The 14,774-nt window shown below is 53.4% G+C and overlaps 1 protein-coding gene across 5 annotated transcripts in view; it reads left to right on the plus strand.

Annotated features, from left to right (window-relative positions):
• LOC105473893 (diacylglycerol kinase delta) overlaps positions 1-13,764 on the plus strand; it is a 120,456-nt gene extending 106,692 nt beyond the window's left edge. For all 5 annotated transcript variants that reach the window (XM_011728077.2, XM_071073579.1, XM_071073581.1 and 2 more), the window contains 6 exons: positions 990-1,101; positions 1,192-1,284; positions 5,980-6,099; positions 8,845-8,962; positions 10,147-10,277; positions 11,091-13,764. In XM_011728077.2, the coding sequence (XP_011726379.2) occupies positions 990-1,101; positions 1,192-1,284; positions 5,980-6,099; positions 8,845-8,962; positions 10,147-10,277; positions 11,091-11,180 (664 nt within the window). In that variant the 3' untranslated portion in view covers positions 11,181-13,764. The remainder of the gene's footprint in view (positions 1-989; positions 1,102-1,191; positions 1,285-5,979; positions 6,100-8,844; positions 8,963-10,146; positions 10,278-11,090) is intronic.
• Positions 13,765-14,774: the final 1,010 nt, after the last annotated feature.

The following is a 14,774-nucleotide window of genomic DNA, read 5'->3' on the forward strand; positions in this document are numbered from 1 at the left end:
CCCTGGCATGCAGATGGATCATCTGTGCCAGCCTCCAGCTCTTGTTGAGCAGGTGGTCGCTGTCCCAGTCATCGCCGACGTTCCTGGCTCTGCACTTCCATACCGGCTGCAGTCCTTCCTGGCGCCGCATTCTCTGCCCCAGGAGTTGGTGCCACTGCGGCCCCTGTCCTCGTCTCTCTCCCGCCCCACCCAGATCAGTGATGGGGCTGGAGGACTTCAGTTCAGCTAATTCCTTGCTATGCAGTAGGCTTCTGGTGGCCTCCCCTGGAAGGCCATTACCCTGTCCCCTCAAAGCCCATGGTGGCCCCTGTGGCCTGCCTGGAAGGTGCACTTGCACAGCACTGCAGGAAGCTGCTGGCAGTGGCCTATTTCCACAGGGTCAGGACAGGTTGGCCCCGCTGCCTCTGCTTGCACTGCTCCTATAATCTCTGTCCCCCCATCTCACCTGCCTGAGCCACGTCTCCGCCTCCCTGAGACCTGGTGTGACTTGTGCTTTCACTGTCTTCCCCATAAAGGCTGCTGCCTGGGGTCTGGCTCAGAGCCCATCACTACACCAGGATTGTCCTCTTCAGATGAGGGTCCTTTTGTCCCCAGGGACAGACCGGCCAGCTACAGGTTCCAGCAAGGCTGTGGGCATCTGGGGATTGTGTCTTATTGTAGCAGTCTCTGCAGTGGGCCTGTGCACACTGCTGCTTGCCCACTGACCGTTTTATAGCTTGGAAGCCTCATTTTGTACATTTCTCTCCCTGGAAAATCTTGAATTTTGATATCAGATGACTCCTGTAAGCCCTCCCATTTGCTGTTGGTCGTCCTGTGCCCAAGCTTGTGACTGAACGGTCGCTGGGCTGAGCCATGATCCCTGTGGTCCTGCCGGGCCTGCCCTCCGCATCAGCCCTCCGGGTGGTAGCTGGGCTGTGTTCAGATGAGTATTGTGAAAGGCTGCCCTTCCATTTGGCCTGACATCTGCCCGTGCTTCTCTTCCTCTCTAGTATCCGAGAAATAGCTCAGTCTCATCGGGACATGGAGCAGGAACTGGCCCACGCCGTCAATGCCAGCTCCAAGTCGATGGACCGGGTGTATGGCAAGCCCAGAACCACAGAGGTAGCTATTCTGGCCTTTTCAGTCTTGGCTTCTCCTCAGCGTCTGCAGCCCTTGGCCCTTCCCATGCATGTTTGCCTTGGTTTCTCCTAGGGGCTGAACTGCAGCTTTGTCCTGGAAATGGTGAATAACTTCAGAGCTCTGCGCAGTGAGACGGAGCTGCTGCTGTCTGGGAAGATGGCCCTGGTAAGCTGGTGCCCCGGGAACAGCAGGGCTTGGGCTGTGTGTGAAATGACTGCTATCGCTAGGTTGCTGGGAATAGAGGGCAGCACACCTTAGTCCAGAGTTCCTGGCCTTAAGGAAGGGGCCTCAGAGGTCATTTGGTCTGTCGTGCGGCTGGTGCCCACCCCTGCTGGCAGCCCTTCAGTCAAGTTGTCTCAAGCATGCAAGAAGCGCTTGCAGCAGGAACACCTTTGTCATAGTGGACACAAGATGCTTTTCTGGACACAAGAAACCTATACTGCAGAGTCCTGCTCCTGCCGAGAGCTGGTCACACTCTCAGGCACCTTGCACGCTCAGCCCTGCAAAACCGGCTGATATGTCAGCCCTGGGGCAGCCACGGGGCTGTTACTGAATCACAGCGGCTAGAACAGGGAGAGGCCTCAGGGAAGAACTGGCCAGCCTTGTGGTTTTAAAGATGAAGAGGAGGAATGGGTTTGCTAAATATTCGACAACCGGAGAACCACCCCAGGTGTGGTTTCCCAGCCCTCTACTCCTCACTCCACGAATCTCTTCATCCACAGATATCATCATTCCACACGTCTCCCCGCCCCGCGCGTCTCCCCGCCCCGCGCGTCTCCCCGCCCCGCACACCTCCTCACTCCGCACACCTCCCCACTCCACGCATCTCACTCCACACATCTCCTCACTCCACACATCTCCACACTCCACACATCTGACTCCACACATCTGCACTCCATACATCTCCACACTCCACTCATCTCCTCACTCCACACATCTGACTCCACACATACCCTCACTCCACACACTTAACTCCACACATGTCCCCACTACACACATGTCCCCACTCTACACATCTCCTCACTCCACACAGCTCACTCCACACATCTCCTCACTGCACACATCTCCTCAATTCACAAATCTCCCCACTCCACACATCTCACTCCACACATCTCCCCACTCCACACATCTCCCCACTCCACACATCTCCTCGCTCCACGCAATGCCTCACATCTCCTCACTGCACACATCTCCTCACTCCACACATCTCCTCACTCCACACATCTCCCCACTCCACACATCTCCTCTCACTCCACACGTCTCCTCACATCTCCTCACTCCACACATCTCCCTACTCCACACATCTCCTCACTTCACACATCTCCCCACTCCACACATCTCACTCCACACATCTTCTCACTCCACACATCTCACTCCACACATCTCACTCCACATATCTCCTCACTCCACACATCTCCTCAATTCACACATCTTCTCACATTCCTCACTCCACACATCTCCCTACTCCACACATCTCCCTACTCCACACATCTCACTTCACACATCTCCCCACTCCACACATCTCACTCCACACATCTCCTCACTCCACACATCTCCTCACATTCCTCACTCCACACATCTCCTCACTCCACACACTTAACTCCACACATGTCCCCACTGCACACATGTCCCCACTCTACACATCTCCTGACTCCACACAGCTCACTCCACACATCTCACTCCACACATCTCACTCCGCACATCTCCTCACTGCACACATCTCCTCAATTCACAAATCTCCCCACTCCACACATCTCACTCCACACATCTCACTGCACACATGTCCCCACTCCACACATCTCCCCACTCCACACATCTCCCCACACCACACAACGCCTCACATCTCCTCACTACACACATCTCCTCACTGCACACGTCTCCTCACTGCACACGTCTCCTCACTCCACGCGTCTCCCCACCCCACGCGTCTCCCCACCCCACGCGTCTCCCCACCCCACGCGTCTCCCCACCCCACGCGTCTCCCCACCCCACGCGTCTCCTCACTCCACGCGTCTCCCGACTCCACGCGTCTCCTCACTCCACACATCTCACTCCACACATCTCCTCACATCTCCTCACTCCATGCATCTCCTCACATCTTCACACTCCACACATCTCCCTACTCCACACATCTCCCCGCACCACACATCTCCCCACTCCACATCTCCTCACTCCACACGCCTCACATCTCCTCACTGCACACATCTCCTCACTCCACACATCACCCCACTCCACACATCTCGTCACTCCACACATCTCCTCACATCTCCTCACTCCACAGATCACCCCACTCCACACATCTCGTCACTCCACACATCTCCTCACATCTCCTCACTCCACACATCTCCTCATTCCACACATCTCTTCACTCCACACAACTCATTCCACACATCTCCTCACTCCACACATCTCCACACTCCACACATCTCCTCACTCCACACATCTCCTCACTTCACACATCTCCTCACTCCACACAACTCCTCACATCTCCTCACTCCATACAACTCACTCCACACATCCCCTCACTCCATACATCTCCTCACTCCACACGTCTCCTCACTTCACACATCTCACTCCACACATCTCCTCACATTCCTTACTTCACACATACCCTCACTCCACACATCTCCTCACTCCACATACTTAACTCCACACATGTCCCCACTGCACACATGTCCCCACTCTACACATCTCCTGACTCCACACACCTCACTCCACGCATCTCGTCACTCCACACATATCCACACATCTCCTCACCCTACACATCTCACTCCACACATCTCCTCACTGCACACATCTCCTCACTCCACACAAGTCGCTTCACACATCTTCTCACTCCACATATCTCCTCACATCTCCTCACATTTCCCTACTCCACACATCTCCTCACTTCACACGTCTCCCCACTCCACACATCTCCCCACTCCATACATCTCCCCACTCCAGACATCTTACTCCACACATCTCCCCACTCCACACATCTCACTCCACACATCTCCCCCCTCCACACGTCTCCCCACTCCACACATCTCCTCACTCCACACATCTCATCACTCCACACGTCTCCCCACTCCACACGTCTCCCCACTCCACACATCTCCTCACTCCACACGTCTCATCACTCCACACATCTCCTCACTCCACACGTCTCCCCACTCCACACGTCTCCCCACTCCACACATCTCCTCACTCCACACATCTCCCCACTCCACACGTCTCATCACTCCACACATCTCCTCACTCCACACATCTCACTCCACGCATCTCACTCCACGCATCTCCTCACTCCACATATCTCCTCACTCCACATATCTCCTCACTCCACACGTCTCCCCACTCCACACGTCTCCCCACTCCACACGTCTCCCCACTCCACACGTCTCATCACTCCACACATCTCCCCACTCCACACATCTCACTCCACGCATCTCCTCACTCCACACATCTTCTCACTCCACATATCTCCTCACATCTCCTCACATTTCCCTACTCCACACATCTCCTCACTTCACACGTCTCCCCACTCCATACATCTCCCCACTCCAGATATCTTACTCCACACATCTCCCCACTCCACACATCTCACTCCACACATCTCCCCGCTCCACACGTCTCCTCACTCCACACGTCTCCCCACTCCACACGTCTCCCCACTCCACACATCTCCCCACTCCACACGTCTCATCACTCCACACGTCTCCTCACTCCACACATCTCACTCCACACGTCTCCTCACTCCACACATCTCCTCACTCCACACATCTCACTCCACACGTCTCCTCACTCCACACATCTCACTCCACGCATCTCCTCACTCCACACATCTCCTCACTCCACACATCTCACTCCACACGTCTCCTCACTCCACACATCTCACTCCACACATCTCCTCACTCCACACATCTCCTCACTCCACACGTCTCCCCACTCCACACATCTCCCCATTCTACACCTCACTTCATACATCTCCCCACTCCATACGTCTTCCCACCACACACGTCTGCTCACTGCACACATCTCACTCCACGCATCTCCTCACTCCATACATCTCCTCACATCTTCACACTCCACACATCTCCCTACTCCACACATCTCCCCTGTCCGCAAGTCTCCCCACTCCACATGTCTCCCCACTCCGCACGTCTCCCCACTCAGCACATCTCACTCCACACATCTCCTCACCCCATACATCTTCTCACCCCATACATCTTCTCACCCCATACATCTCCTCACATCTCCACACTCCACACTCCACACATCTCCCCACTCCACACATCTCCCCACTCCACACATCTCACTCCACACATCTCCTCATTCCATACATCTCCTCACTCCACACATCTCCCCACTCCACGCATCTCATCACTCCATGCATGTCCTCACTCCACACGTCACTCCATGGATCTCCTCACTCCACAGAAACCTCACTCTACGGCTCTCTTGTTGGACGCTTCCTGTCATCCCACACGTCCCGTGGTCACATGCGTCTCCTCAGTGCACACCTCGTGCTGCCTCCTGCAAGGCACGACTGCTGACTTTGCCTCCTACAGCATTTCCACTGCTTGACACAGGTGAATGACTCTGACCTCCTTGCTGACAGAGGGACACAAGCAGGTCATGTGTCAGCCCTGCTGTATGTGAATTCATCATTGACCAATGGACAGTTTTATTCTCTCACCAGCACTATTTAGAAAGTGAGGTTCTGGGTTTGGTTCCTTCTCGAATGCTCTGGGACTTCATTTCTGGAAAGTGAGCTCCCTGATCAGAGCAGAGGCCTGGGGCGGGCCTCACCCGCTGGGCCTCACGCTGATCAGCAGCGCACACTCTCCATCTTTCCCTCCTTCCCTCTGCCCGGAGCAGCAGCTGGATCCGCCGCAGAAGGAGCAGCTGGGGAGTGCTCTTACCGAGATGGACCGACAGCTCAGAAGGCTGGCAGACACCCCCTGGCTCTGCCAGTCTGCAGAGCCCGGCGATGAAGAGGTATGTGGCTCATGGGGCCATGCCTGGGTCCCCTGGACATGGTGGCTCTTGGCTGCAGTGCCTGTATTCCTTGTGGCCTGTGTGGCTCTGGGATCAAGATGGTGTCGCTCTGGCAGCCCCTGAGGGGCCTTCTCCAGACTTCGCTATTAAAATGCTCTTTAAGGCAGGGAGGGACAGCAGGTAGGAAGGAGTTCGGGGCTGGGATTAAGAGTGCCTCTTGAGGACCAGGGACCTGTTGTCCTCTGAAACAGAACTGCAGGGCTTCCTGGACAGCGGGTAGAAAGAAGGCTGAGCCCAGCCCCACAGCCTCCACCGAGGGTGGAGATGCATCATGGGATAAATGGCAGCTTTTTGGGATCTTGCTGTGGACAGGGCGCAGTTGGTGTGCACCACTCCCCACTCACACACTCTTCCTGTGTGAACAGAAAGACTCCAGCTCGTCGCAGGTCTGGGAGGGACCCGAGGACCCAGGGCATAGCGGACCCTGGGGTGGAGTCACATTCTTCTGCAGGGAGCGCTGGCTGAAGGAGCCCTGGAGAGGGTCGTGTCTGGACAAGGACAAACCCCAGCCTGTCTCTTGGCTTCCCCCCTTCAGAGATAGAACACAAAGGGGCCATGAGGAAAGCTCATCTTGGGCAATACAGTTGCAGAAGGCAAATAACTATAAGACGCCAAACCTGGGCACCCCTGCCTAGTGGGGTTTGTGAGGACTGTGGGCAACAGTAAGGTGAGGGGACAGAAGTGGGCAGCTGCACAACAGCACCCTCTTTCCAGGACCCTGGGGCGTTTTTTGACGCATGCAAGCCCTTCATGGGGAACTGACTCAGGCCCTCCAGCCGATGGATGAGACTCTGCAGCTTCTCATTGAGGGCACTTGGGTATAAAAGGACAGGGCAAGCTCCTCAAAATCCATTAAATAATTCATTGTAAAGGTGATAAAAAATTTTACCCAAAATTACAAAAATCATAATACATAACGATTCAACAGATGTAACAGTGACATAGCCCTATAATACCAGATTAAATTAAGGCCAGTAAAGTGGGCAGTGAGGTGAGAGGCTGTGAAGAGGACATGGACGGGGGAAGGAAAGCATGTTAAATTCCTCCTCTTACAGTGGAAGGACGTTACAAACAACATTCTTGACTTTCCTACTTGGAGAAATACAGAGTCAATAATGTTTTTAGGGTCAAGAGTGGTGGCTCGCACCTGTAATCGCAGCACTTTGGAAGGCCAAGGTGGGAGGATCACATTAGACTAGGAGTTCAAGACCAGGCTCGGCAACATAGTGAGATCCTGTCTCTATTTTTAAAAAATGTTTTTTTTTTTTAACTTAAAGGTGATTTCTAATAAAGCTGAAAAGATTTGTATCTTCCAAATTGCCACCAAAGACAAAAATATATAAAATACAATTTATATTGTAAAAGAAAATAAAGGACCAGCAAGGGTATCACTAACAGCATGAAAATAAGATAACAGATAAATGACATGGCTTTCTCTTAAAAGCAAATTCTCAGGTTGTGTTTAAAAAGAAACCTAACCATATATTGCTCACAAGAGCCCTGTTTTTTTCTCATACTCCTAATAAAAATTTATGATACAGAAAGATTAAAAATAAAGAAAACACCATAGAAAATCCAAAGTAACAATATAAAAATAAAATTGCATATCTAAGACAGTTACAACAGTCATGAAACTGTGCCAAATAATAAGCATCTAAATTAGCTACTCAAGAATATGTTTTTTATTTCCCTAACTTCATTTTACTATGCTCCAAGCAGTGGTCTGTGCGTTACTAGTCCTTTGAAATGTATTGAAGTGAGACTTGTCTTATGGCCCAATAGGTGGTTTTTGTAAATGTACCTTGTATGCAGTTGTGTTTACATTAATAAGTTCCTACTGAAATTTTTTTTTTGTCTTCTTGATATATCAGTTAACTCTAATACCATAATTGTAGATGTCTCAGTTTATCTTTGTGGTTATGTTTATTTTTGCTTCATGTATTTTGAGGCTATGTTATTCGGTACCCATAGGTTTTATCATTATCTAATGATCCTTTTATCTTTAGTAATTCTTTTTATCTTCAAGTCTACTTGCTTGCTATGTTTTTTTCATAGTTTTACTTTCAAGCTTTATTTGGAGTGTCTCTTACAAAGAGCGCATCGCAGAATGAGGCAGTGTTACCTCCCTGCGTCCCTGGGAGTGCTCTGTGGAGAGGCCGCTGCTGCTGATGGCTGTCAAGAGCAGAGGCCGAGCTCCTATGTGGCTCTGCTGCTCACCCTTCCTCCACTTTTGTGCCTCAGGGAGTGGATCGCAAGGAAAGAATGTGAAGTGCAGGAAGAGTTTTCGTTAGACAGATACTCGTAATACTAACAATCAAAGCCCAGCAATCCAACACTAGAAGATTGGCTAAAGAGGTTATTTTAATAATTTTCGTGTAGATACTGATATTTATGATGTTTTCAAAAAGTTTTTAAATCTCATGAGAAATGCACATGTAAAGTGAAGACAGTAGACTATGATAAAAATAGACACTGTGATCACTTTGAAGCCACTTTAACAGTCACTAAAATCAACAGTAAATACAAGCATCAATAAGGGAGAGAAGCCGTTTCAGGAACAAGAGGTCTTTCCCAGCTCCCGCTCGTCTCAGCCCTGCCTGCCCTCCCAGCCTCTCTGGTGGAGATGGGCATGAGGCCGTGACCAGTTGCAGCCTGATTCTCAGTATTTCTCACTCTCCCCAACAGAGCGTGATGCTGGATCTTGCCAAGCGCAGTCGCAGTGGTAAATTCCGCCTCGTGACCAAGTTTAAAAAGGAGAAAAACAACAAGAACAAAGAAGTTCACAGTAGCCTGGCAGCCCCGGGTACCTGCTTCTCTCCCGTGTGTGTTTCTGGCCGTCCCTGCCTGCTGGCTCGGCCCCGTTCTCCTGGCCTCTGCTTTCTCCCTTGGCCTTGCGGCTCCTCCCTCTTGGTCCCCGTGCTGTAACCCCTGGTCCCATGGCCACACTAGTCTGTTCGTAGCTGCAGCCCTCCACCCCGCCTGCTTCCCCTCTGACCGTTGTCAGACCCGGTCCTAACGTGCTCTCTGGCTTTCTGCCTGCCCTGACTTGGGAGATTCGAGGTGGGGAGGAAGACAGCAGTGGTGACAAGACAAACTTGGAGACACAAAGCTCTGAACTCAGGCCGCGCTGGGGCATGCTCCACCTGCTCCCTCCTGGGCTGCTGGCTCCTGATAAATCGATGCATTGGTCAAGGTTCCTGTGCTGGGAACCCCAGGCCACCAGAGATTGTGGGTGATGAAATCAATCGAATATGGTCCTAAAGGACATTGTTCCTTTGGGTCAGTAAATTGGAGCTAAACTCTCTGTCTGAAGGATCAGCCCTGAGTACCCAGGCCATATCCAGTGCTGTCAAGGGCTGGAGAGGCCTCCAAGCCTGGATATTGGGACTGGTGTTTGCCGCCAGGCAGGGCAGCTCCTGTGGGTTTTTCTTCTTTGCATGTTTGTCCAGAAATTGGGTTTCTGTTAATGATGGTGGCCCCGACTACGTGAAATTGGAATCTCTGCTTGTCTCCCTTCCTGCTATGGTCCAGAAGTGAAATTTAACCCTTCTAGAAGCTGGAAGAAAAGCTGGCTTTGGCCACAATCATGGGGACATTTCCCTCATATTTGGTGGTGGTAAATCCCTCCTGGGACACGGGGAAATGACCAGAGGCTGGTGGCCCACCTGGCAGGAACAGATGCCAGCTCTGCTGCAGCCGTTGCCCCCTGAGTTGGTGGCTCTCTGTTTCTGCACTGCTGGTGGGTGGTGCTGTTGGCTGGGTGATGGGTGCCGGCTGCCAGAGATGGCTCAGGTGCTGGCTGCTGGGCTATCTCGGGTGCTGGCTGCTGGGCTATCTCAGGTAGTGGCTGCTGGGCTGTCTTGGGTGCTGGCTGTTGGGGCATCTCCTGTCCTGGCACTGGGCTCTCGGGTGCTGGGTGCCGGCCGCTGCCTACCTCGCACTGGGCTCTGGGCACTCACTGCACTCGTGCTTTTCCATCTCCGACAGTTCACCTCTGGGGGACAGAGGAGGTTGCTGCCTGGCTGGAGCACCTCAGTCTCTGTGAGTATAAGGACATCTTCACGCGGCACGACATCCGGGGCTCTGAGCTCCTGCACCTGGAGCGGAGGGACCTCAAGGTACTTCCATAGGTGTCTCCCTGGAACCTGCAGTTGGGCTTGCACGTGGTTGCGTTCTCTTCCATCCTCTCCCCCGACCTGGCCACGTCTCAGCATCATGATTCTTCTCAGGCCTTTGTGTATACCTCAGGGGGGGCGACTGTGGCCCTCACCCTAGGCAGTGATGGCTCCACCCACCACAGCCAGAGGAAGCCAGGAGCAGACATAATGGGGTCAGAGCCTTGGTTATCTTAGCCTAATCAGACAAGGACTGTCTTCGTGTTAAAAACCCAATGAGGGGACACAGCCCCCTGAAGCAGTCACACGCGACTGTCCCCATGCTGCTCCTGGGCGGGTGCCGCCACTCGTCTGCAGGGAGCATTGGGAGGTGGTGGTTGGGTGCCAGGCCTCGTCTATGCCAGGCATCACGCCACATCTTGCAGCGCCATGCCCCTGCCCAGGTTGGCCTCAAGGGGCCGCCCCTGGGTGTTGAGTCACTGGCCGAGTCCCGAGAGGGCAGATTGCCACTGTGGGTGTCCTGGACAGCAGCTCTCGTGAGGTCACTTGTCATCCACTTGCTTTCAGGCCTGTGTTTTGTCTTTGTCTTGGATTTGTTCTTGCTGATGGCAGTGACTAGAATGCAGGATGATGGGCCAGGCATCTGTATGGTGGTTATTTTTAAGCCGTTTCCATCCTGTTTTACCGTTTTTGTCATTTTCACTCTCATTTGTATTCACAAGCCGAGTGGAAAGGGCTACTGTGGCAGGCCTGCCGTGGAGCCCTCTGGCTCCATCTGTCTCCCCAGCATCCATGGTGGTGTCCCCTCTGTTGCAGGACCTGGGCGTGACCAAGGTGGGCCACATGAAGAGGATCCTGTGTGGCATCAAGGAACTGAGCCGCAGCGCTCCCGCCGCCGAGGCCTAGCCTCTGCCCTCTCAGCCTGCGGCCTCCACATCCCCGCCGCCGAGGCCTAGCCTCCGCCCTCTCAGCCTGTGGGCTCTGCGCCTCCTGCCACTGAGGCCCTGGGCGGACGCTGCAGCCCGCCCCCTTCTCATGGTGCTACTTCCTCTGTCAGCTACAGAAAGCCTCCGTGACACCGTCCACCAGAGCTCTGGGGTCTCGAACATAACAACACAGCTACCTTTGAAACAACACCTTCTCCAGCTCAGAGTCACCTGGAGCACATGTGTTGCGGCCACTCAGTTCTTCCCCGCCTGTGTTGTGGGCCAGGGAATCTAGCAGCGTTTGGCCTCCTGGGCACCCCTTGCCTGGCCACGTGCTTGGAATGTCCCAGGGGCTCCTCTCCCTGTGTCCTTCTGTAGCCACACTGTGTGGCTCCGCCTCCTGGTCCCCGTCTGGTTCTCGGAAACGTGGCTGCGGCCCAGCAGCCTGCAGGAGCCCGTTTGTTGATGCAGCTTTTGTTGTTGAACAAAAATGATGCTCTTTCCTGGTTTGAAAGTAGCACGGATGTTTCCAGTCCTGTTGATTGTAATTTGATGTGAAAAGAAAAATTTCTCCTGCGTGAGCCAAGGCAGCGAGTGCTGTTACCTAGGCGGGGAGCCCCTCACTGGGTGTCGCAGGGCCTGCGTTCCTCCCTCCTCCCTCCTCCCTCTCCCCTCTCCCCCTCCCCTCTCCCCCTCCCCCACTGTGGCCTGGGGACGCCTGCCCTTCTGTCTCCAGATGCTGTAGGCCTCAAGTTCAGCTTGGGGCTGTGAGTGAGACAGCTTGCCAGCTGCATCCCCACAGACAGAGGATGTGTGTCTACATGAGTTCAGTGTTTCTGTGTGGGAAACGCTTCCTGGCTCTGGGAAACTCTCTGTCCATTCTGTGGTTCCCCGGGAGCATGGTCCTGGTGGGCAGGTGTGGTTTGACCTCTTCACGCCATCTGGTGGCCTGGAGGCCAGAGGCTCTCCTAAGTATCTCTGCCCCATGCGGTGGCTTCTTGTCTCCTGCTGCCGGGCCTGATGTCGCTGGAGGTGCTGGCGGGGATTCTGATTTGATGGTCTGCACTGCTCCTGCCCTGCCTCTGTCCTGGCTCTGAACTAGCAGATGATGGTGCCAGAGGGCAGGGAGCTCACCTGGGGAGAGGGCTGTGCCCCGCAGGGGCAGTCTCCAGGTGGAGGACGCACCTGGTCCTCCAGGGCACTGACTTTGCCCTTTTTTCCCCTTGATAGTTATGGCTCGCAGGGGCTCGTAAATATCTTGAGAAGAGGTTTCTGTAACCCCTGCCCTGGTGTGAGGAGGAAATGGCTCTGGCCTGGCTGCCTGGCTGTAGCTCCATGCCCCAAAGAGAAGGACAGTGTTGGGAGTGTCTGCCGGCGCCGCCCCACTCCTTTAGTCAGCGTCACGCCATCTGACATGCAGAAGCTGGGCTGTACCTGTGGGGGAGGGCATAGACGGGGCTGGCTCTGCGGCAGCCCTCAGTCCTGAGCAGGTGGCAGTGAACAGCGCTGGCCCATCTCTCACAGCCCCTCTGTCTCCTCTGCAGTGCGCCTAGATGGGCCCCTCCATGTGCCTTGGGGTGCTCCGCTTTCATGGTCCTTCTGGGCCAAGGCCCTTGGAGTGAGGAGGCTGAGCCAGGGCCTTGGGTTTCCCCAGTGCAGCCTCCTGTCCCTCCATGCGGCGTGTGGGGGTTTTGGATGAAAGACTCTCCCGTGCTCTGTTGGTGGACTTAGCTGCCTCCCTGGAGGTGACGTGGGTGGAAGGTGGTTGTGTGTCACCTTTTCCACCCGTGATTGTTTTCCCCAGAACATTTTAGATGGGGTCGGCAGAGGGAGAAATAAGCCAGCCATGGCAGTCGCTTGGTTTCCCAGGTGGAACGGGCTAACACAGGAGATGATGGGAGCCTGTCCTGCAGTCCCTGCATGACCACTGGCCCTGCTGACCCGGCAGTGTGGGCATCCTGGGGCTCTTAGGGTCCCAGAACAAGCCCCAGGCAAGCTGGAACTCGGGTGAGGAGGGGACATGAGGATAAACAGCCGACCGTGGCTTCAAGGACATCAGGGCCATCCCAAGTCCTCAGTGTCCTACTCCTGGCAAGGAGTTGGGTTTGGATCAAAAGTGTTTAAAATTAATATGTTGTCAGTGATTATAACAACACTGTTTACATAAAAACCATTTTTTCTAATTCTAACAAGTTAGAAGTGAGGAAGGAATGAACACGCATGTTTAGGAAACTGCCCTTTGGTGCTGGGCTGGTGTCCTGCACTGGGGTGTCGCTGCTGTCCGGGGGCTGCTCTGCTGCCCCGGCCCAGGTCCCCTTGTGGTGTTGCCAGACAGGCCTCACGGTCTGCTGTGCAGAGACAGGCAGGAAGGATCCCTGAAGAGTCTTGGAGAAAAGGTTCTGTGCCCTCAGGTGGGGCTTACCCCCTCGTATTTATAATCTTAATTTATATAGTGACCACCGTGGAAACAAATGCCTCTTGTATTGTTATGTACATAGTCCATACCTGAGTGCTGTACATAAGTTGGTCTGTGTATAAATAAAACAAGCCTGTTTTTGATCTTCCATCGCCAGAGGCCTTGTCATCATTCCTTGTGCTTTGACATAAAGTGTTGGTTGCCAGAATCTTTCCAAACTGGATTCAGAATTGTATTTCACCTGCTCTGAAAATAGGTTGAGTTGGTGGCTAAAAGGCAAAACAGAATGCCATTAGAATGCCGTTGTATTTTTTAGGGTGTGGGTTCTGTGATCTGTTGGACTAAAAATTCAGCAAGGAGAGAGGGGGTACTAGGCAGTGCTGAGACTCTCAGGTGTGATCACACAGCCTTGGCCCGGGAGACTGAGCCATTTTAATGAATATTTTAACCCTCTTAAATCTTTTCCATAGAACTGCAAACCTGAAGCTCTCGGACTTCTCTGCTTAGTCTTGGTACTTTTATTCCAAGGGAACTGTCTAAGATCAAGGCCACTTGAATTGTTTTCCCCAGTTTCCTGGAAGGAGGGACGGGGACTGGGTTCATGGAAGACGCCCTTGGGCTGGTCGGGTACAGAAGGGCTGCATGTGCTCCGGGAGTGTTGGCTGCTTCCCTAGCAGCTCTTCCCCCCTCCTTCCATGCTAACAAATCCCAAATCCCCCTGTGTTTTTTTTCCTGGTGTGTTCTCTCTGGCCATTCAAGACCTCAGGCCTCACGGTTGCCGGATGGCCACCACAGCTCCAGGCGCCACACCAGTGTAAGGTGTTTGGAGACAAATGGCTGCCTCTTTTATGGCTCACTCGCTCTTTTGTGTTTTGAAGATGTCTTGCTCTGCCTTCTGGGCTGGAGTACTGTGGCATAATCATAGATCACTGCAGCCTCCAACTCCTGGGCTCAAGTGATCCTCCCACCTCAGCCTCCCTAGTAGCTGAGAGCACAGATGCATGACAACACACCCAGCTAGTTTGTAAAATTTTTTGTAAAGACTGGGTCTTGCTACCTAAGCTGGTTTTGAACTCCTGGCTTTAAGCAATCCTATGTGTCTCTTTTTAAGATAAAGGGAGACCTTTCTGAAGCTCTGGCTTCAGCTGGCCTCCTCTA

Source organism: Macaca nemestrina, chromosome 11 (assembly GCF_043159975.1).
Source record: "Macaca nemestrina isolate mMacNem1 chromosome 11, mMacNem.hap1, whole genome shotgun sequence".
NCBI classification, from domain to species: domain Eukaryota; kingdom Metazoa; phylum Chordata; class Mammalia; order Primates; family Cercopithecidae; genus Macaca; species Macaca nemestrina.